Source organism: Trichosurus vulpecula, chromosome 2 (assembly GCF_011100635.1).
Source record: "Trichosurus vulpecula isolate mTriVul1 chromosome 2, mTriVul1.pri, whole genome shotgun sequence".
Classification (NCBI taxonomy): domain Eukaryota; kingdom Metazoa; phylum Chordata; class Mammalia; order Diprotodontia; family Phalangeridae; genus Trichosurus; species Trichosurus vulpecula.
The window spans coordinates 1483088-1507105 of NC_050574.1; the positions used below are offsets into that span (position 1 = coordinate 1483088).

General features: G+C 43.1%; 1 protein-coding gene across 1 annotated transcript; it reads left to right on the forward strand.

The window, feature by feature from the left end:
- Nucleotides 1–10110: 10110 nt before the first annotated feature.
- Nucleotides 10111–22961, forward strand: LOC118835311 (bile salt sulfotransferase-like). Its single transcript, XM_036742502.1, has 6 exons — nt 10111–10252; nt 14220–14428; nt 17943–18069; nt 18773–18867; nt 22156–22336; nt 22843–22961. Exons 1-6 carry the CDS (start codon nt 10111–10113, stop codon nt 22959–22961), a joined length of 873 nt encoding a protein of 290 aa, XP_036598397.1.
- Nucleotides 22962–24018: the final 1057 nt, after the last annotated feature.

Genomic DNA, 24018 nt, shown 5'->3' on the forward strand with positions numbered 1-24018 from the left:
CCTCCTGTCTTCCCTCAAGTCCCAGCTAGAATCCCACCTTCCATACAATGCCGTTCCCAATCTCCCCTAATTAGAACCAATTCCATTGATTATCTGCAATTTACCTTTTTCAGAGTAAATAGGTAAGCAATTTTTTGTATACTGTTCCCCTTGTTAGACTTTTGAGGCAGTTGGGTCGTGCAGTGGACAGCACTGGACATTGAATTGGGAAAAACTGAGTTCAAATCCAGCCTCAGATATTCCTAGCTGGGTGACCTTGGGCAAGTCACTTCCTCTTTGTCTGCCTCAATTCCTCATCTTTAAAATGGGAAATATAAAACAACCTTTACTTTACAGAGTTTTTGTGAGGACCAAATGAACTCATAGTTGTGAAGTGCTTAGCCCAGAACCAGCTGTGCTGTCCATGGTGCCATTTTCAATGTTTGCATCCTTTCCCTCAGAAGCCAAAAGAAATGACAACAGACCAAGTAATCTCAAGGTCTTAACTATGAAGGCAAATTGGAAGTGTTTTCATTTGTCAAAATCAGAAACTGATGAGGAAAAAGCAGAGTTTTGCAATGACACTGGCCTCTGCCTTGGAGTATGATCAGTCACCACACCACACACTTCGAGTGCCTACTGGCTATAACGGAACTAACCACCTGGTCAGAGAAAGATCCCAGAGGAATCTCACGTCAAATTTGGGTGCAGATCCCAGTGGGCACTGCTGGAAAGTTCCTTGGCCCAGGACCCAGTTCTAGGTACAGTTGTGATAGAATCCTAGCTGCTCCTCTAGCTAGCCACTGCCCCACCCCAATATCTCAACTTTCTCATATAACTCACTGCCTTACTAGAACAGCAGGTGTGTCAACCACATCCATCTCGTTTTAGACAAGACCACAAGAGCCAGCCAATCAGAGAGCAGCACCAAGAGGACAGTTACCAGGATGTTTGATCAGTAGTAAACACAGCCTGAGTGGATGGCTACACAGTAATAGCGAAGGCCTGTCCTAGAGTGAACTTATGACATAAAGATACCTACTCTCATTATCATACAGAAATGCCCCACCCCCGTGGGCTTTTCTGTATGCATTTTGGGTAGCCACATGTACAGTTCCACTAAGGCTAAGACCGTATGCTCATCAATAACCCCCTCCTATATTTTAATATTCATATATTTTATAACGATGTAATTGCATCTTTTGCTCTGCAAAGATCCCTATTTGTTCTGATAAGCTTCTGATTCCTTCTTGAAGAATAGTTTTTCTGAGAGGCAGAATTCTTTTTTTAATTTTTTTTGTGTTTTATTCTTTTTTTTATTTTTAGTTTACAACACTCGGTTCTACATAATTTTGAGTTCCAGATTGTCTTCCCTCCCTTCCCCCCTCCCTCCCCAAGACGGCATGGAATCCCATATAACTTCCACGTATAACTTCGCATTGAATTAATTTACACACTAGTCAAGTTGTGGAGAAGAATTATGACCAATGGAATGAATCATAAGAAAGAAGAAACAGAACCAAAAATAAATCAACCCCCCAAAAAAAACAAGAGAGAAAAAAAGGAGGGGAAAGGCGAGCATGAAGTGTGCCTCAATCTGCATTCATACTTCATAGTTCTTTCTCTGGATGTAGATAGCATTCTCCATGGTGAGTCCTTGGAGTTGTCTTTGCACCTTGTGTTGCTGAGAAGAGCAAAGTCTGTCAGGGTTAGTCCTCACAGAATCCATATATCTGTGGTTGTGTATAATGTTCTCCTGGCTCCGCTCTGCTCACTCAGCATTATGTCATGTAGGTTTTTCCAGGTTGTTATGAAGTCCATATCATGCCCATTTCTTATAGCACAATAGTATTCCATTATCTTCATATACCACATCTTGTTCAGCCATTCCCCAATTGATGGGCATCCCTTTGATTTCCAATTCTTAACTACCAGAAAAAGTGAGAGGCATAATTTTTAATAAATGTCTTTGCATGGGGATGGTCTATGTGTGTAAATTCTATCAAGATGACCCCATAACACACCATGAAAATGCAACAGTTTCAGAAATGGGAGGAGAAGGAGCAGGGGCAATAACCAGGGAGCCATGAGTGAGGGACAGTAACCAGCAGGACAGTGACCAGACCTCTTTCTTTTACACCACCTTAGATGCCCTAAAAACCTATCGGTGCCCAGACCAAGTTGAAAAAGCATCAACATGACCTTAAAGCCTGAAACTCAAGTCACCGACCCTCTCATTCCCAATGTGGACAGAGCCTGGCTCTAACTCCAAAGACAGTGGAATCCTGAATAGATATGTAAAGAGAAGGTTAATTAATGTGTTTGCAAGGTTGTCTGGAATAATCAGAATCAGGAGAAAGACAGACAGGCAGAGATAGAGACAAAGAGTAACATAGAGACACAGAGAGATATGTAGTGGGGAGATGAGGAGGAGGAAGGGGGGAGGAAGAGGAGGAGGAGGAGGAGAGAGGGGAGAGAGAGAGACAGACAGACAGACAGACAGAGACAGAGACAGAGACAGAGACAGAGAGTAAGAGATAGAGTGATTGAGACAGATTGAGACAGAGATATAGAGACAGTGAGAAGGCTGGAGGAAAGGAGGGAGAAATAGAGAGAAGGAGAGGGAGAAGTATATTGATACAGCATAGAATTGAAACCCAATTAAAAGGCAATGGATAGTATATAATTCCTCCCAAAAGGAGCAAAAATGTAAACATGGGCCTCCATTTTGATTCTTCCAAAGGAAGAAAATAGAACTGGTGCTTTGTCACACCAGTGCCTGGTCTTTATCTTTGTCAGCTCTCAAACACTCCAGCACAGTCCAAAAGAGAACCCAGGATTTAGGGAAACATTACAGAAAGTTGAAGAAAGATTCTGAATATCATTTAGAATAGGTGCAAGCCAGGCATGAGCAGCAGTGGACTCCTTTGGGAGAAATGCTTGCCTCTCCTTCACAAATCCAGAGTTAGTCTGGGGGTTTGTAATGATTTCCAAACTTGACTTCACAGATTAATAATAAGACTAGCATTTATCTAGCACCTATGATGGCCAGGCAATTTACAACTGTTATCTCATTGGTCCCTCCCTCACAACAACCCTAGGAAGTAGGTACATTAATCCCTATTTTACAGTTATGGAAAGAGAGGCAGGCAGAGTTGAAGTGACTTACCCAGGGTCACAGAGCTAGTAAGTCTCTGAGGTAAGATTTGCATTCAGATCTTCCTGACTTCTGGCCCAACCCTCTGTTCACTTCACCAGCTGGCTGCTTAGATTCTGATATTAGCTCAGAGGAACCAGGTGAGGGTGGAGGACTGGCAATATTGGAACCTTACACTCATCTGGGCTAAACAGGAAAGAATGTACACATCTGAAGAGGTTTAGAAGTCTTCTAAAATTGTAGAGAGGTGAGAAAACTGGAGGATAGTGTGGGCTATGGACTTTTAGAAGGGTAAAGAGATCAAGATTAGGAGGGTGGCACAAATAGATAGAATAATAAGAGATAAGGGAAGGACTTTTAGAGGGGTGGGTAAAATAAGGAATAAGAGGCTAAAGAGAGGAGATAGGTAACAGGGATAGGGTGAAAAGAGAAGGAAAATAGTAAGTAAAAATAACTTGGCTTAGACCAATGTCTTACATCATTTAAGAAGATAAAGTCAAAATTGATAAATGACTCAGATATAGAGAGATTTTACATGAAAATTAGAAGAACACAGAACATATTACTTATCAGACTTATGGACAGGCCAACAATTTATGGATAAACAAAAGACAGAGAACAAAGTTAGGTATAAAATGGATAATTTCAATTACATTGAATTAAAAAGGCTTTCTACAAATAAAACAAATATTCCCAAGATCAGAAGGAAAATAGAAAAGTGGGAAAAAATTTTGTAGAGAGTTTCTCAGATAAAGATCCCATATCTCAAATATATAAATACTTTGTCAAATCCATAAGAACATGAATCATTCCCTAACTGATAAGTGGTCAAAAGATATAAGCAGGAAGTTTTCCAATGAAGAAATCCAAACAATTTATAGTACATGAAAAAGCGATTTAAATCATTATAGATTAGAGAAATGCAAATTAAAAAAAACCTTGAGATATCATTTTATATCTACCATAGTGGCTAAAATGAAAGAAGGGGAAAGCGATGAATGTTGGCAGGGGTGTGGAAAAACTGGGACACTAACTCATGGTTGCTGGAATTGTTAACTGATCCACCATTTTGGGGAGCAATCTGGAATTATGCCCAAAGAGTCACTAAACTGCCTATACCCTTTGACCCAGCAATACCAGTACTTGGTCTATTTCCAAACATAATTAGGGAAAAGGGGAAATAACCTCTATGTTCTAAAATATTTGTAGTAGCTCTTTGTGTGGTGTCTAAGAACTGGAAACTGAAGAGTTGCTGTGGTATATGATTGTAATGGAATGTTATCATAGTATAAGAAATGACAAGCAAGATGATTTCAGAGAAATCTGGAAAGACTTGCAAAAACTCTTTTTTTGGGAGAACTTTCCTACCCTGCTTTTTTACTTCCCTGTCTGCCTCCTGCTTCTGCTCAGGGACTTTTTTTCAGTGACACAACCAATGCTACCTAGAACCAAATTCTTTCATACCTAGCTGACCTATTTCAATTTTGCTGTAATTAAGCAATCTTGGTCTAAAGAATTTTGCAAGAGAGTGCCAATAAAAGAGCCCTTGAGTTCTGGCACAGGCATAGTGTTCTACCCAAGAGAGCTTTGGAGCTGTTGATTAGGGCTCAATATAGAGAAACTAAGGTAAGTTGGGAGACCACCAACTCTTAGAAAAACTACAATATCAGGGAGAGCAAATTGAGTTTAAATTCTGCCCAAGAGGTAGAAGCCCTCTTATGGCTTTCTGCCAGAGGTGTGTAGGAAGGACTTGTCCCGTAAAACTTGGACTTAGTCAAAGGGCCATGTTTAAGGGCTTAGAGAGCCCTTAATGCCTCAGGTTCCCTACCCCTGGTGTAACATATTGGTCTATGCCCAGTTTCTGCCATACTGATCTCCAGTTTTCCCCATGAATTTTGCCATATAACGAATTCTTATACCAAAATCTTAAGTCTTTACACTTGCCAAACACAAGGTTATTATGTTTATCTGCTGCTGCTATAAATTGTATGTCTATTCTATTGATGTACCTTTTTATTTCTTAGTCAGTACCAGTTAGCTTTGATAATGATTGCCTTACGATATAAAGATCTAAAACTGCTAAGCATCCTTCCTCTGCATTTTTTGATTATTTCCTTTGATATTCTTGACTTTTTCTTCTTCGAAATGAAATTTATCAATTTTCTAATTCAGTAAAAAAAAACTGGGGGTGGGTGGGTGAGTAATTTAATTGGGATGGCATTAAATGTATAAATTAGTTTGTCTAAAATTATCATTTTTATTATATTGGCCCTGCCTATCCATGAACAATTGATATTTCTCCAGTTATTTAATCTGATTTCGTTTGTATAAAATTTTTTTATAATTTTGTTTATACAATCTCTGGATTTGTTTAGGCAGGCATACTCCCAGGTGTTTTATATTGTCCAGAATTATTTTAATTGGGATATATTTTTTCTTTAGTATCTCTCCTTGCAGAGTTTTGTTTGTAACATACAGGAATGGTGGTGATTTGTGTGGATATGTTTTATATCCTGCTACTTTCCTAAAATTATTAATAGTTTCAATTGACTTTTTAGTTGAGTCTTTGGGATTTTGTAAGTATATGTGTTGGTAAGTAAAATGGGCTCTTAGCACTTAGTTCAACTAAGTGCCCTTGAAGAGTTTGGCCTTTGTTTCCTTGATTAGATTTGGGAGTCCTTGGTGCCTCCTTGCCTCAGAGGAGGACCTAGTTTACACATGAGTTTGAGTGACATGTCTAGGACAGCAGAGGCTTTTAGACCACGTGGGTTCAAGTCGCCTCTTTGTGAAGATTCTAGGTCACGTGGGTGAGTGGCATGTGAGTGACTCACCCGTGACCCTGAAAAAGATATAAAACCAGGGGTTGGCTTTCTATTCTTTGGAGCTCTTACCCACAGCAGTGGTGGCATGAGTCACTCTGGGCCAGCCCTCGTTATGAGCCCCCCCGGGCTGAACCTAGATGTTGGTAATTATGAATCTGTATTTGGTATGTCTGTCGATGTTTGTAATTTGTTGAGGGCTCTCATTCGTGGTGGTGCTGATGTGCAGACTCCAGGTAGCTGTAGCTAAGCCCTCCAGCTTGTAACCTGGATGTTGAGGCTTTGTTAAACTCTGGTAACTATGTATTTGGATTTGAATCAGACAAGGTCTGTCTGTCGATGTTTGTAATTTGTTTGTGTTTTGCTCTGAAGTTCAGGGTGCTGGCTTTTTCCCTTGAACTAAGTGAATGGTATTTGTATGCTGAATTAAAGTAAGCTTGTCAACCCCTTAATGTTGATTTCTTTACTAAAGCAGATCAAAAGAACCTGTGCTTTTGCAGTGTGCTGGTAGTGTTCTTGTTGGGCTCATGTTGGTCTTTCACCCCCACAACAGCTGCTAGCCGGGTTGTTGACACAGTATATCATCATATTGTCTGCAAAAAAAGAATTAGTTTTATCACCTCGTTCCTCATTCTGATTCCTTCTGTTTCTTTTTCTTCTCTTGTTGCTATTGCTAGGTTTTTTTTTAAGTCCATCATCTATCTCATTTTGTGTTAGCATTAAGTTGACAGTTTCTTGCATTATGACTTAGAAAATCCATGTATGAAGAAGTGTTGATTTGTGGGTTGGCTCCCAGAATGTGAAGCCTTTATACTATCAGTGGCTAGAGGTCTGGGCCTGGAGGGAGGAATAACTGAATTCTATTCTTCCCTCAGTGATTATTTGTTCTTATTTTTGTTGTTAAATAGTTACAGTCAAGTCAGCCTCTCCATGACCAAATTTGGGTTTTTCTTGCCAAAGATACTAAAGTAGTTTTCTGTTTCCTTCTTCAGCTCATTTTCCTGATGGGGCAGTGAGGCAACAGGGTCAGACAGCTAGAAAGTGTGTGAGGCTGGATTTGAACTCAGATCCTCCTGTCTCCAGGGACAGTGCTTTCTGCACCATACCACCTAGCTCTCCCAAAAGGTATTTACTAGACACTTGGGAATTCACTTAACCTCTGTGTCCTTTGGTTTCCTTATCTGTAAAGTGGGGATTATAATTACACCAACTCCTAAGTTGTAAGAATATAATGAGAAGACAACCAAAAACACTTTACAAGTTCATGCATGTGTATACGTGTATATGTGTATACACACACACACATATATATGCCCATATTATTATTTTATTTTATTTTTATGTGGCACAGGAGGTGAGCTCCTCTTCCAGCCTGAATGCTATGGCTTCATAACTTTGATGTATTACTTATTAGAGGCTTTTGTTTGGAAGACAGAAGGGCTCAAATGGCTTCAGATCCTCCTGGCCACAGGGACAGTGCTTTTTCCACTGGTTTGCACTTGTTCCATTTTGGTTTGCAAAAACAAGGTCACTCAGTGATTGGAGAAAAGTGCAAGAGACATTGGGAAGTCTCAGTGTCACAAGAATGAAGAGAATGAATGTTCTGCCTTGGTGAGAGCATAAAGCCTTCTCAGCTCTGGGACAGAAACAGCCACAGGAATGTGGGCATGGATGATGAGAATGGGTCATTTCTACACAAGATTCTACACACACACGCACACACACGCACACACACAGGCACTCACTCACTGGCTTCAAGGTTTGCATATTGGGCAGTAAAATGCTTTATACAGTACATTGTTTGCCTACTAATTATGGAATCTGTAGAAATGAAGGGGATCAATAGTTCCTCCTCTAGGATATGTCCCAGTTACCCCCCTGAGTCCAGTTTGGTTCAGTGGGCCCTGGTTTTAAAGATTTCCCCTTTTCCCCTGGGGATTGATAGTAAGCAGGACCTTAAGCTCTCAAGGCTAACTGTAACCTGTGCCCCTTTGGGTTGTGAGTGAACTATCATGCATTCATTCCCTTTATGTGAAAGTCACCAGAATGTGATTATTTCTTGTTTGGTGATGGGTTTTTGCATCAGAATGTGTTAAATGAAGAACAAAAACAATCAGAACTTTCAGTTTCATTTCATTTATTACATGTAGGAATGGTGGTGATCTGTGTGGATATATTTTGTATCCTGCTAGTTTCCTAAAATTATTCATAGTTTCAATTTGGTCCTAATCATCATTGATCATGAACTTACTGCTTTTACTGTTCACCTGAAGAACAGCCATTACCAGCCCATGAGCTGTAGACTGAAGAACTCAGGATGAGATCTGGAAGCCCTTGGGCCAGTCATGGATTTGCTCTGAGTAGTGGCTGCAGGCGCATCTATTTGAATTGTCATTAAGCCAGTCCTCCACCAGTCAAGGACAAAAATGAAGAAATGTACTTCACTTTTTGAGGGAAAATGCTCACAAGGCAAGTCTGCCTCTTTCAAATAGGGTCCAAAACAGGCTACATTCAGTCCTGGAACCCCTCAAGTAGATGATTCATTAGTCTCTCCTCTTGGGCCTGCAATGCCCATGTCTCTGGAGGTCCTTGTCTAGAGATCAGGCTGACTGGAGATGGATGGCTACAATGAGTGACGAGTAGGCTTCTAGAGCTCTAGAGCAGCTAGGTACACCAGTGGTTAAAGTTCTAGGCTTGGGGTCAGAAAGAGCTGAGTTCAAGTCTGGCTTCAGACACTCACCTTTTTGGGTTGTATGGGGTATTCAGTATGACTAGCCCTTCTGGTGTGAGGGCTTCCCAAACCCTTTTCAGGGCTGCTCATTCACCTTTCGAGTCCACCTGATTGACCACACATTCACCTGTGGCTCTAAGAAGCTATAGCATGCACAATGACCACATCTTTGGTAAATGGTCTTGCTAGATGCGGTAAGCCAGGTTCAGTGTTGCCTATGGTCCTTAAACCATTGGTGAGTTAGAGGGTGTCTACCCCAGGCATGTGAAGAGTTCTCTGAGTGGAATGGGTGGATGAGAACAATGTGTTATAATGGCGCTATAGGTGTCTGAAGCAGGTTCTACAGAGCATTTGAGAGATTGGGCAGACACTGAAGAGGCCCAGGACATCTGCTGCATGCCAGGTCATCTCAGTCACCCTGACCTTAGTCTTACCACTCAACTTAGATGACTCTGGGAGAAAAGTGAGGCTCATAACTTGGTGTAAGTCTGCCTCATTTAAATCCAATTCACGCACAACTCAGGACATCACCCTGTGATGCCATTGGTCCTCTTCTAAAACAAAGGACAAACAACAACAACACAGCTCCAAGTTCCCCAGAGCCTTCCCTCACAAGATAGTGTTAGAAAAGCAGTATCTCACCTCCTCACTGCTACTGAACTGAGGATAGAGGGTCATATAATTGCTCTTTCTCCAGAGATATAGGTTAGATGGCACAAGATAGCCCCTCCAGCGAGACATGCAGAGCATGGGGCCTTCTGCTGCTAAGTGGCCTTCCCCATTAGCTCTGCCACATTCAGAAGTGCACCTGGTGAGAGGAAATGGAGGTAGCAGCTAAGGTAACCTGGAGCCCACTCCTCTCAAGGCTGAGGGTCCTAGAGGGAGGGTGTGTCACAGTTCAGGGGGTGTGGTTGTACTTCTGCTGTTGCTATGTCTTCCCAGGAACTATTCCTTTGAAAAGCTAATCAGTGATGATTGACAGCCATAGTTCTAGTCATTAGAAAGTGTTTCTGGACATCTGCCCTAAGTCTGCCTTTGTTGCCTCCTCCCACTCTGCCCCTGGAGCCAAAATAACCATGCATAATCTCTCTTCTCCATGGCAGTCCTCCAGCAGGCTTGAAGATATATGCATGGTATGCAAACTGACTTAGGGAAGTGTTTCATTGAGCTAATATTTGTTGTGTTTATCCCGTATCTTCATGCTCAGCTGTTCTTTGTGCCAGAAGACATCAGAGACTCAGATTCCCTGGTGTTGACCATCTGTATCAAAGACATCCCAGCCCATGAAGCTTCTTAGTGACTGCACTCTGACCTATTGAACAGGACTGAGGTTCACTAGAAATTGGGCAGAGTCAAGGAAGCAGGAGCAGCAGCGAGTGGGATCCAGAGGAGAGCACTCACCCAGCCTGGAGAGATCTGCTTGCATGGAGAATACCAACAAATTCAAGTTTGTGAAGGGGATACCACTCATTCCTGAAATCCATGATGTGGAGGAAATCGAAAGGATGTGTGATGACTTTGAGGTTCGGGATAATGATGTCATTATAATGACCTACCCAAAGTCAGGTAAAGAGCCATGTTGGCAACCCCGAGAGGGGGAAGGTGGCTAGAAAATATGAGCTTTCTGCTGTTCCTCCACATGCGTGTCCTTAGACTTGTGAGAAGGACAGGACTTGAGAGTCCAGCTAGCCCAGGCTCCTCCTTGGAGAGTCAAGATTCCTAACCTTTAGTGTGTCATGTCCCCTCCGGCAGACAGTTTGCTGGAGCACATAGATCCCTTATCAGAATAAGATTTTTAAATGCTTGAAGGAAGTGGTAAATTTCAGTAAGAGGTTAGTGAAAACAGACATGTAAATTCCCAACAACAAGTTTTCAGAACTCCTGAAATTTCCCCACAATCCATGCTGTAGGTCCATGGACCCCAGGTTAAGTCCCTGGGTGTAAACATAGTTCCTGGGCCCTCAGAAAGGAAGGAACTGGCCAGATGTCATATAGTTTGCAGAACATAGACATAGGAGAACTGTAGCCCTGACGCTGGTCTCACCATTGTGTCCTGAGTCCTCTTTGAAGGAAGAGGTGTTCAGGACGTGTCTGTAGGACCAGGCAGGATTTGTGCTCCCGCTCCAGGGGAATAATGCACTGTACTAAAAGGAAAGCATGACAGAAAATGGCAGCATGGACCTTCAAAACAGTGATGGGTGAGTCACAGTGTTGCTGGCAGGTTAACAAGAATGAAGTGGGGCCAAGGACTGTAGAAGAGATGGAAGAGTTTTCTAAGGAAGGCTGTTCTTAATCTAATGACAATTCCATTTCGATTTCTTTTAAGACCACCAAGTCCCTTCAGCTCTCCCATCAAACCTTTGAAGTGCACAGTATAAGTACTGTCCTTGGCTTAGAAATGAAGAGAATCTGGCCCAGGCTTAAAAGTCTCAGGCAGGGTTTGAACCCAAAGACACGATGGACACAATGCTGACCCACTGCTTTTACATCTATCACCTCAACCTCCGTTATCACCCTTATTTTCCTCTCTCTCTTCTAACTCTTTCCCCTTCCCCCTCTCCACTGGGGCTGTCAGGAGGATGGAGGGCATGGGGAGAGAATTCCAGGCTCTCAAGTAAGAAGTAATTAGGAGTCATCCAAGGTAGCCCTACATGAGCAGGCATCCCTTAGAACACACAAGATCTCTGAGAATATTTCATTTCAGCCAGAGCTTTCCCTCCCCCAGTGATGGGGAATTCATGACATGGCAGGGGCACCTGCTCCACTGTGGACCAGCTGGCACTGTTAACTGAACCCAGCATGTGTCTCTCTCATCTCTGGGCTTCCTGAGACAAAATCTCCTCAAGGAATTGTCCCTACAATCACACTCTGATTCAGATGCTGATGTAGGTTTTGCTCAGAGAACAACTTTGAATGGAAGTCTTGTGTGGAATGGGACCACCTTGAATTCACCTCCTATCCTAGCAGGGCTCAGAAGATGCCATCAGCAATGGGCCCAGATACAGAAAGTATTCACGGTTGTGTGAATACAATCCTTTGGGAGGGAAATACCATGTGACCCCACATTATTTGAATAACTCCTGAAAGCAGTGATGTGTGGAGAGTGGACATGAGCATGCCCTCTGTGGGGAGATGCAGTCCATTTCTCAGATAAGGACACACTATGCCATCATACATAAACCAATTAAATTGGTCACCCCACCCCCAGACTCTTCTTCCTATTAAATATTTGTGATCCCTCTAAATAAGACCACGATGCCATCAAGGGCAAATGTTCATGACCCTGATTCTGGATAGCTCCTGGCATCCCTGGGCAGCCTCCAGAGGTCTTCTTCTAAATGATTCTCCCCTGAGTTTTACCTAGTGCCAATAGTAATGACCATATTGCATAATCCTGGATACTCTCAAAAGTTGCAGTCCCAGAACCACCTAATGTAAGTGTTGGAAGAAGCCTTAGAAGCCCTTGAATCTAACTTCTATGGGAAAGGAAACACCACTCTATCCAACCCAACCAGCAATCCTACAGGCTGCCTAAAGAACCCCAAAGACAGGAGCCCAGCCCTACTCAGGCAGCTATCCCAGTTATGGAGGAATCAAGTTATTAGGAAGTGTGTGTTGTTTTTCTTTTGAACGGATACAAAGCCTAAATCTTCTGCTCTGTTGCATCCCCTTGGGGCTCTTTGCTCTGCTGCCTGGCACTAAATAGAATAAATTCCACCTGGCCCTAATCCACTGCTTGGTGTCAGGCTGATCAGGACCTCTCTCCTCACTGTCAGGATTCCAGAAAATCTTCCACATAATGGACCATGTAAGGCAAGATTCAGACTCAGGTTTTCCTGACTACACATCTAATACCTTATGAACCTGAACTCCACAAGACTTCTAAAGGGTAACCTAACTTCCATGGAAATGATAGAGCTGGGATTAGAACCCAAGTCCTTGGACCCACAGGACAGAGGGTGTAGTTACCCCTGTACATATGCTATGCTATCAACTTTTATTCCCCCCAACCCTAGAAATGATCCATGCTGCCCTTCTTCCATGCCTTTGCTTATGCTGTCCCCCAAAGCAAAAAAATTCCCTTTCCTTCTTGTCTTTCTGGTGAAGTCCTACCCAGTCTTTATGGTCCAGCAATATCTGCCTTATCCTTTCTGTCCCACCAGTGATGAAACTTACCTATTCCCGGTTCCTCTCTCATGCAAGTCTAGTTACTGGCTAAGTTTCACAGTGTCTCACCCCCTGGCCCACCCCAAGCCATGATTGTGAGTAACAAGAAATCAGACACTCCATGCTGATTTCTTCCAATTTTAACCACAGTACAGCTCTGAAACCCTAGCCTTTGCACTTTGGGATTTAAAATTGCACAACCTACAATAAAAGGGACTGAGGCAGGGCTCTGAATGAATGGCACTTTATTGAAGGGTACAGGTTCCCCTCCAATGCAGTAGACCTCCGATTTTCCTCGTGATCTGAGATGCCCCCTTCATCTTGGGCCTTGATACCAGATTTCAAACCTGAACACTCTTACCAGGCTATACAAAATATAGAATCTTATCGGTTGTTAGATCTTGCTTCAAGGGACAAAAATGATGCATCAGTTAGAAATGCTATGTCAACATGGGCATCTCAGGTTGGGTGCAGCATGGGGCATCTCCACTGACTGAGTGGTCATAAGATGGTCACCTGCTCATGTTGGACAAGAGAGAATGATCCAAAGATACAAAAAATCAATTGGAGGACTTTCCATATAATTTAGTCACTTCTGCCAAACTGGGCTTGGTCCCCATGACAAGGAGAAAAACAAGGGAGGAGGGCCTCCAGTTAGCTTCTTCTGATTAAGCAAGTGAACTTACAGTCTTCACCTCACAGTTCTGGCACCTAATGTAGAGAATTATAATCACTACCCCTACGGAATCATAGCAAACTGATTGATACTGATGGGAATAGAATAGAATTCCAAATGAATTATTTCTCACATCACTGGCTGTGTTCCCTATTTCTAGAAAACTCTTTCTCCTCACCTCTACCTCTTAGATTCCTGCAAGATTAAGCTGGAATGCCTTCCTGGAAGCCCCCAATTGCAATTCCATTCCTCTCTGAGACTTTCTTTCCTCTGTCTCCTATGACTCTTATATAAACTGAGTTATTCACATGTTGCCTTTCACTTCAGACTGTGAATTCCAATGGGGAAGGGACTGTGCTTTTGCCTTATTTTGAATCTTGGGCATTCAGCACAGTGCCTGGCTTCCAGTAAGGGCCAGGAGATGCTTGTCGGATGACTGGACACTCTTTGGGGTGGCCATTCAACCATCCAGGCAAATTTGAGCTTCATGTCAGGGAAATCTTGGCAAGTAGCACCGTCTCAAGTAGAGCTGGCAGTCTTCTTCCCTTCCTCCCTCCCTGTAAGTCTTTTATTGGCTTGTTCCAGGATGGGCAGGATTGATACCTGTGAGGTCTCTCCTACCTCAGAAGGTCTATGATTCTGTGAATTAAATATTCATTAGACTCCCTGCATCCTTTTTGTTCCATGCAGGAACCCATTGGATGATAGATATTCTCAGCCTGATCTACTCCAAAGGGGACCCCACATGGGTCAAGTCTGTTCCCTACTGGAAACGTTCTCCCTGGATAGAGGTGAAAGGATCCATTGGAATCATCAAGAATCAGGTGGACCCACGGCTCCTCACTTCCCATCTCCCTATCCAGCTCTTCCCTAAGTCCTATTTCACCAGCAAGGCCAAGGTAAGCACACAAGGCCCCTGATCCAAAGTAAAAGAAACAGGAATCCAGGAGTTGGACAGAAGATGGATTGTAGAGAAGCTGGTTCCTGGTTCATATTCCATAGGAATTAAGGGAAGGGAGGTGGCAGACAGATCCCCATCCTCTACACATTGCCCTAACCTCCTTCTTAATGGTCATTTCTGACCATGCCACTGCTTATTCTACCTCTGGCAAGCAAGAGCAAATGTCCTCTGGAGAATAGTCAGGAGAAGGGCTGAGAAAAAGGAGAAAGAGAAAGAGAAGAAGATGGAAGTATGAAGCTGATTTTGATGGTTTTGGAGGAAGGGCAGAGACTGAACTGGAGAAGGCAAATTTGGGAGGAACTGAGAAGCTTCCTGGAAAATGAGGAGTGGTATGGAGGGACTCAGGAGAGACAGAAGAGCTCTTCTTCCAGTATCTGGAGGGCCATCATGTGGAGGAGAGGTTTGGTTTGTTATGCCTGGCCCCAGAGGAGAGAGCCAGGAGCAATGAGGGGAAGTTACAAAGGGGCTGATTGAGGCTAGATTCTGGAATCATTTCCTAACAATTGGAGCTATCGCAGAATGGCATGGACTTCCCCAAGAGGCAGTGGAGTCTCCCTTTCTGGAGGTGCTCAGATAGAAACTCAGAGCCCATTTCTATAATGAAAATATCAGCTTTTTCATACCCCAGTGATGAACAATAATGTTAAAAATAATGTCTAAGTTTCTTTGCAGCTCTCTATGTCACATTACAATGCAAAAACCCATCAACAGACAGGAACATCAGAACTGTTCTTCCTGCAAATTCTTCTTTTGAGGAGGGGAGGGGGAAGGCAGGGCAATTGGGGTTAAGTGACTTGCCCAAGGTCACACAACTAGTAAGTGGGTCAAGTGTCTGAGGCTGGATTTGAACTCAGGTCCTTCTGACTCCAGGGCCTATGCTCTACTCACTGGGCCACCTAGCTGCCCCTCCTCCTGGAAATTCTTAATCATCTACCACTCTCTTCTCCAATCAAACTTGAAAATACATCATGTCTCCTGGTTAATACAAGTCATTTCTGTAACAAAGTAATGAAGACACGGCTACTGTAAGCAGACATAACCCATTTCAACTCTGGGGCTGAAACAGTACCTTGGTCAATAATTCAGATGCATTTATTTTTCCTAATCCAATATTGGTCTCAGTGAACAGTCTGGATAATTTTCACAAAAACAGTTTAATGGCTACATGACTTCCCAAGAGCAACAGATGTCACGACAGATGTGCTTTAGGGGATGTTCTATGCTCCACACATCTGGCAGGAAATCATGACATTAAAATGTGAGGTTCAATGAGGCCTGTCATGATGTGGTTCTTCAACGTTCATTTTAATCTTTTTCCTCTTTATTTGACAAGAACTCTTCCCCTGATTCCACCAAGAAAAAAATACTATGTAACTAAGAGTTTTATTCAAGCTATTTCAATGTAGACAGTGCTCCAGGCTACAGCCACACTGGGCTGTTTATGTAGCGCTGGTTTTGGTGTTTCTTCAGGTCACCTTCTGGATCATGTCTTCACATCTGCTTACTCTTCCCCTTTCTCATCAGAAACCTGATTCCTCCTCTTCTTTCTCTTCTCTCCCTCCTCTTTCTCCTTCTACTCCTTCTCTTTCTCTTTCTCCTCCTCTTTCTCCTTTATTTCATTCTTCTACTCCTTTATTTTGTTCTTCTCCTCCTTCTACTTGCATCAGTAAGGCAAGATTCATGATACTGATGGTGACCATAAATATGCCTGGACAGTTTGGAATCCCAAAGTATAATAGACTCTCTGTATAGAAGGCAGGAGAAAGAAAACATTTATTCAGACACCAGAGGATCAAATTCCAGAATGAATAACCCCAGTTTGACATAGCAGTAATTGTATTCCAAAACCAGTAAGTCCACCTGAAAGTAACAGCAAGGAGATTAAAACGCAGTATCACAACAAAGAGCCAAGCCATCCTGTAACCTTCCCTTCTGCCAGGGCCTTCCCATAAACATTCACTCATGAATCCTAACTGTCTGCTTGCCTGTGTGCTCTCCTCCTGCAGTTCTGAAAGCCCTTGCAGTTCTCAGAGCCCTTCCAGGTCTCTCTGTCACAGTTCTCTCTTCTTCTCACAGTTCTGCCTTCTTTACAGCTGTCTTGTGTCCACTCTCTGTAGCTCTCTAGTCTTCACAGCTCTCTAGTATGAGCTTACTGGCTACCCACAGGGCATATATACCCTGTATAGGATTGGGGCTTAGTACCTAATGGCAAAAGGAAGTGGGCCTGCTTATAAGCAAGCCTCTCCTAAACAAGCTCTCCTTAACTAGCTCCACCTGAGGCCTCTATTGAATGGGCAGGGAAGATCTTTGATCACATTAGCACCACACTACTTGGCTCTTTATCGTCATCATAACCATCATTATCATTTTTATCCTCCTACTCCCTTCTTTTGTAGGATATTATAGTGGTCCTGGGATCCTACAGAGGCTAAATTAAAAGGTAACCATTTGGAAATCTGCATCATCATCATCACCATGCAGATATCACCTCTGAGATACTTCAGAAGGAGAAAAATATGGAATTGAAGAAAAAATTTTGGAAACACTTTTCTTCAGAGTCCACATTTTCCTATGCTGTTTGTGTCTCTGTTCTTCTTAATAGTTTTCAAGGTGACCTTTTCTCCCCGTTCTACCTGACACCCTAGGCAACTCTCAATTTCTTGTCCATCAGAGAAACAGAGATCTGAATCATCTGGATCTGACAATTTTCCACATCTTCATCAAACCTTTGTGAAATATTCATGGGGTTGAAAGTGAAATTCTGATTTTAGTCTCATAGATTGACCAGCATCTGAGAACTTCATTTTAATAGCTTTCAAGTGTTTCAGATTAGCTTTAAAATGTTTCTGGAGGACTTGAGGTGACGGAAGAGGAGCAGAATGACTCAAGTTGAAGGTGGAAAAGAAGCAGGTCAAGGATCTCACATCTTGTGTCTCCTCACTCCTGCAGGGCCCCCTTGATACCTGGCACATCTGAGGAGAGGCTGATGCCTGTATCTGTGTGGGACACCACACTCACTGGGCCGTCTCTGAACCAGTTCTTCCGAGAGGTTAAAGATCTGAGCATGTTTGGGCTCCCCCCGACTAGTCCTGTCCTCTCCATTTTCCTTGAGCGTGCTACCCACACTCATTCTTTGCTTCAGTGCACATCCTCTGAGTTCTCATCCATCATCTGAGCATTTATAAAAGGGTGTTATTCAGTGGGTTCCAAAGCATCCTCATCCACTTATTTGGATAATTATCCGCTTTTCTTCTTACAAGTCAATCAATCAATAAATATTTATCAAACACCTGCTGAATGCCAGGCACAGAGCTGAGCATGAGGGATACAAGGAGCGGGCAGGACATCAGATCCAAGGAGCAGCAGCAGCTCCAAGCGCACCCTACCAGAGAAGCTTCATGAGAAAGGAAAATGGATGTGCTGACCTCTTATGGTTCCATTTTTGCTTTCAGATGATCTGTGTTGCCAGGAATCCAAGGGATATCATCGTATCCCTCTACCATTTCTGTAGTCAGGGACCATTTCATGCATTATATTCAAACTTTGAGCAAGTCTTTGATGGCTTCCTACAAGGAAATGGTGAGTGATGGGAGAAGGGTAGAACCAGATACTATTCCCATTCCTTTTTCTCCTTTTCTTCTTCCTCCTCATTCTCCCTGACATCATAATGAAAGCCCTTCATTTGCTGGGAGTCACATTTCTCTCAGGGGTCCAGGAATAGAGACAGTGAAAGGGCTGTCACCTCCTTGCTAGGGAAGAGGGATGGGGGCCCAGAGTGGGGAAGTGACTTTCCCAATCTCACCTCCTGACCAAGAGATTTGCAGAGCTGACCTACACTGGAGCCTAGGTCTTCTGAAAAGGCAACCAGTGAACTTTCTGAGGAACTGAGTCATAAGAGACCACTTCAGTGCCTGGATTGAAATACAGGTCCTCTTCTCCTTGGTTTTAATGCAGTTTTAATGGCACCTTCTTCAGTGAACCCAACCAGATATCTCCATCAAGTTCCACCATCCTTGCCAATGTCTCTCAGGTTGAGGCTATCCCCTAGCCCAAGCCTGCCCTGTGACTTCTTCATGGTTCTTCCAGCTAGCCTTCTGTTGGGTGACATTTCTCTGGATCTGAGAATCATGCCCTTCTCCCCCGAATAAGTCATGTCAGGGCAGAACTTACTTCTTTGTCCAGAGCTCCCATTCTGGCCAGCATCTGAGGCTGAGTAAACCCTTTAGGAATGTGTGAAAGAGTAATGCCCAGGTCCCATCTGTCCTTCCCAATTTCCCTCCAGTGTTCTTTGGGTCCTGGTTTGACCACATCAAAGGATGGCTTTCCAGGAGAGATTCAGAGAATTTCTTGTTTGTAACCTATGAGGAACTCCATCAGGTAAGCTTCCTGTCTGTTTCCTTTTTCATCTTTCTCGTTGTCCTCATTAATACTAGAGGCTTCACCCTCTCAATTATCTCCAATGATTGTGTAGATTTTGTTTTTATACGGTTGTTTCCATGTCATCTCAGTCAATAAAAATTAGGCACTTACCATGTGCCAGGCACTGAGCTAAGCACTGGGAATACAAAGAAAGGTTTAGAAGACACTCCATTCCCTCAAGGAGCTCACTGCCCCAAAGTGCAGACAACATGCAAACAATATATGTATGTGTGTGTGTATCCAGATATATACATGCATATGTGTACATACATGTATGTATATACATGTATGTATATAGTTTGTATATGATAAATTGGAGACATTCAACAGAGGGAGGGCACTGGAATGTAGAGTGTTTGGGAAGGCTTCCTGTAGGAACTTGGGGTTCTGCTGTTCAGTTGTTTCAGTCATGTCAGACTCTCTGTGACCCAGTTTGGGGTTTCCTTGGGAAAGTTACTGGAGTGGTTCATCATTTTCTTCTTCAGCTTATTTTACAGATGAGGAACTGAGGCAAGCAGGGCCAAGGGACTTGCCCAGAGTCACGAAGGGAGTGAGTGTATGAGGCCTGACTTGAACCCATGAAGATGAATCTTTCTTAATTCAGGCCCAGCACTCTATCCACTGTGCCACCTGGCTGCCCCCTCAAGGAGTCTAGGAAGGTCAGTAGTCAGAGCAGGGAGGGAGAGCATTCCCGACGCGAGGGACAGTCAGAGAGAATTCGCAGAGCCAAGAGATGGAGCATTTTGTTTGTGAAATAGACAGGAGGGCTGTGCAACTGGATCAAGGGTTATATGTTGGGGAGTCAAGTGTAAGAAGATTTGAAAGGCAGAAGGGAGGGAGATTGTGACAGGGCTTTGAATGACAGGTGATTTTGCATTGGATCCTGGAGGTGATAGGGAGCCATTGGATTTTATTGAGTGGAAGTGTGACATGATCAGACTTTATATCACCTCACACCTGGAATATTCCAGTAGCCTCCTGGAAGGGATGGGTGTGGGGCTCAAGTCTCTCCCCACTTCAGTCCATCCTCCATTCAGCCAACAAAATGATTTTCCTAAAACTCAGATTCAACCACATCTTCCACCTACCCAATAAGCTCTGGTGGCTCCCTGTTACCTCCCAGAGTAAACATAAAATACTCAGTTTGCCTTTCAAAGCCCTTTACAACCCAGCCCCTTACTCCTTTTGCAGTCTTCCAACATCTCACCCTTCGCCGTCTAATGTTTCATCTGGGCCTTCCTGGCCTTTCAGGGAGCCAGTGGCACAGAGTACTGAACCTGGAGTCAGGAAGACCTTAGTTCAAATTTGGCCTCAGACACTTCCTGGCTGCATGACTCTGGACAACTCACTCGACCTCTGTCTGCCTCAGTTTCCAGTGCTGAAAAATGGGGATAATAGCCCCCACCTCATAGGGTTGTCATGGAGATCAAATGAGTTAATATTTGTGAGGCCCTGAGCCTGTGCCTGCACATAGTAGGTTCTTAATAAATGTCTGTCCCCCACCATTTAGTGTTCCTTATACACATGACTCTATCTCCCCAGTCTGTTCCACTAGCTGGCCCTCCATTTGTGGAATCATCCCCTCTTCCCTTTTGCCTCCTGGCTTTCCTGAAGCCTCAGCTCAAATCCCACTTCATGCAAGAAAACCTTTGCCAGGCCCATTTAGTCCTAGTGCTTGCCCTCAGAGATGACCTGGAGTTCAGCCTGTCAACTCAGTCAGTCAGCAGTGATTGAGAACCTACTATGCTCCAGGGACTGAGAATACAAAGAAAGGTGAATGACAGCACCTCACCAAGAGGAGCTCCCAATCTATGTCAGAACGTGAATCCTGGGTATAGGCAAACATGTTACCTGACTGTTCCTACCCACCCCCCGTGGGACCCTCCGCATACATAGGCCAGTAAGAGACATTGCATTGTTTTCTCATTTGGGTTTCTTTTTAGATTCCAGTCACATGCGTGTGTGCGTGTGCGTGTGTGTGTGTGTGTGTGTGTGTGTGTTTTCTTTTAGTCTGTTTCTTCTTTCCCAAAATATGGAAATATTTTACATGATTACAATATGTAACATATCAAATTGATTGTCATCTTGGCACATATTTGGAAAAAAATAAATACTATTCAAAAGGAAAAAGTTTTCCATAAAGAGAAAAAAAGACTCTTTCCAGGACATTTCCATATCTTTCAGAAGCTTCTCCCTATGCCAGCCACATGGGGCTGATTTCCTCTCTTGTGAGCTGGTGGGAGGAGCTCCCATAACCTTGAGGAAGAACCTCCTTTCTCCTCCCCAGGAATGTCTTGGGTTTTCGCTTATTCATTCTCCATGTATACTTTCCCTTCTGACTCATCTTTTTCTTCCTTTTCTCTGTATTTCAAGTTTTGTTCCTCCCTTTTCTCTTTCTTCTTTTGACTGTTCTCATCCCTCTTTTCTCCTAGGGCTTTACTCCAACTTCATTTCTTTCTTTTTAGACTACTTGAAGTCCTCTTGCCTTCCCCTCTATATACCTTTGACTGCTCTTCGTTTCCCTATTTTCTCAAATTCCTTTTCCCTCTCTCTTTCCTCTCCCCAACCACTTTCTTTACTAATTTATCTACTCCTAATTGTATACCTTTCTCTCTTTCCCATGCACTCACTAAACCTTAAATTTCCACCTCCAACTCCTCTTTAGGTTTTCTCTTTTCTTTCCCTCCATCCCTTCTCCCTACTTATCCCCTTTCTCATTCCCTCCATTTCATTTTCCTGTTTTCTCTTTTTTTCTCATTTCCTTTTGTTCTTGTTTTATTTTTCTTTCTCTGTTTATTTCCACCTCCCCCACAAGCTCTTCATTCACTTACCATAGCCTCTATTTTCACCTCTCATTACTCTTCCCTTGTCTCTCCCCAAATCCTCACCTTACTCTACTTTCTGGTTTGATTCACTTCCCACTCCAGCTTCAGATCTTATTCTCACTCCCTGCTTAATATTCCCACCCCACCCACTTCTTCCCCTTGAATTCCTCTCCCCTTTGCACTTAGTCCTTTCTCTCTTCACCTCAGACTCTCTTTTCTCTCCTCCTAAATCCCTTGTTTCTGCTTCTCTTTTTTGCACTTTTCTTTCAAACTCTTCCTCCTACCCCCCTTTCATACTTATCTGCCTCTTCCCTATCCTATCCCTCTTCTTTGTTCTCACTTTGGGCCCCTCTGTTTTCTTGCTGTTCTTTCTCCCTGACATCACCACCGCCATACCGTGGGATGTGGTATTTTTCCTTAGGATTTTATGGCCAGTGTGAAGAAGATTTGCCAATTTCTGGGCAAGGAGTTGAGTGAGGAAGAAATCAACTTGGTGGTAGAGAATGCCTCCTTCCAAGTCATGAAACAACGCATGCTGGAAGACAAGGAATTTATACCAATGAAAAATACCGAATATCTCAAAATGATTACACTGAGAAAAGGTGAGGAAGAATGGTCTATTGCCATTAGGGGGTTATATAGGTGGGTTCCCTCCTGTCCAACTGAACACAAGGCACCCAGAAATAGGATCAGAGAAGGTGAGAATGACAAAGCAGATAGAATGCAGTCACAGAATTTGTTCCATGTCCACCATAGACAGTACCAGATGCCTCTGCAATGACCCACTCAGAGATAGCATGCCCAGGCAGCCAAGGAAACCTCCCTTAGGTTTTCATGTGTTAGAGGAAAAGTGAGAAGTGAGGGTGTAAGAGGAAAGGGTAGGGCCAGGCTGATTCAATGTCCACATTGTCTGAATGATGAGCGAGGAAGGGAAGAGCTCACTGGTTGCAGGGGAAGGTCACCTAGCCCTAACCCCATCAATAGAAGTCACTAAAGGTCCACCCAATGTCTCCTTCCTGGGGCAAGGAGGGAGGGAGAATAGTATGGAAGAGCATGATCACAAAGGGCCTATCTCTAGGATGTGTTATCCCCCTTCCACATGTGGCAGGAATCTGTGGAGACTGGAAAAACTACTTCACAGTGACCCAGATGGAAACATTCAATCAGCTGTACCAAGAGAAGATGAACAGGCTGGACCAGGACCTGTTCCCATGGGATCAATGCTGAGATGAGTTGTGGAAGATCCGGTGTTCTCTAATTCATCTGTATGTGATCTGCAGATAGTGATAATTCTGCCTCCCCTTCCCTATCCCTCTTTCCCTACTTTCTCTTCTCTTCTCTTATTAGTGTAGCTCACACAAAGAAGTAGTAATGTGAGAGACTTGGGTCATCCATGTTTCTTCTCCAAGGAAAGCTTCTAGTGGGAAACCATTACTGATCACACTAACTCTTCCTTGACTGTCATGCTTAGATGCTGTTCTGGAATGGTCCTTTTAATCCTGTGATTTTTGAGTACTTCAAATGTAAATGAATGCTGAATGTTGTAGGCTTTTCCTGCCTATTGATGTAATGGTTGTTGTAATCATTTTTCATTAAATTTATTATGCTAAGAGATTACATGATGTTAAACAATTTTTGCATCTCAAAGATAACTGCAATAACACCAACCAATGGAGAACAGTTTTCAAAATGCCATATTTTGCATCACTATTGATCCATCGATCCATAGGGGCAGCTAGGTGGTACACTGGAGAGAGCTCCAGGCTTCAAGTCAGGAAGACTTGAGTTCAGATTTGGTCTCAGACACTTACTAGCTGGGTGACCCTGGACAAGTCTCTTAATCCCATTTGCTTCAGCTTCCTCATTTGCAAAATGAGCTAGAGAATGAAATGTCAAACCACCCCCATAGCTTTACCAAGAAAACCCCAATGATCTTAGAAAAACATGGAAAGATTTGCACCAAATAATGAAGAGCGAAATGAGCAAGACCAAGAGATTGTTGTATACAGTGATAGCAACATTGTGTTAGGAATGTCTCAGCAAATAACTCATTTCATCTATTATTTATAAATTAAGTATGAAAGACATATGATGAAAGACACTGTCTATATCGAGAGAAAGAACTGATAAATAGAAGTATTTGTAGAACAATTCTACATACATATACGTATTTATGCCTAATGGTAGCCATCTCTAGGGCAGTAGGGGAATGGAAGAAAAAAGAAAAAAACAAATTTACATAACTTCATTATATATTTATAAGGAATAGCAAGATGTATATACT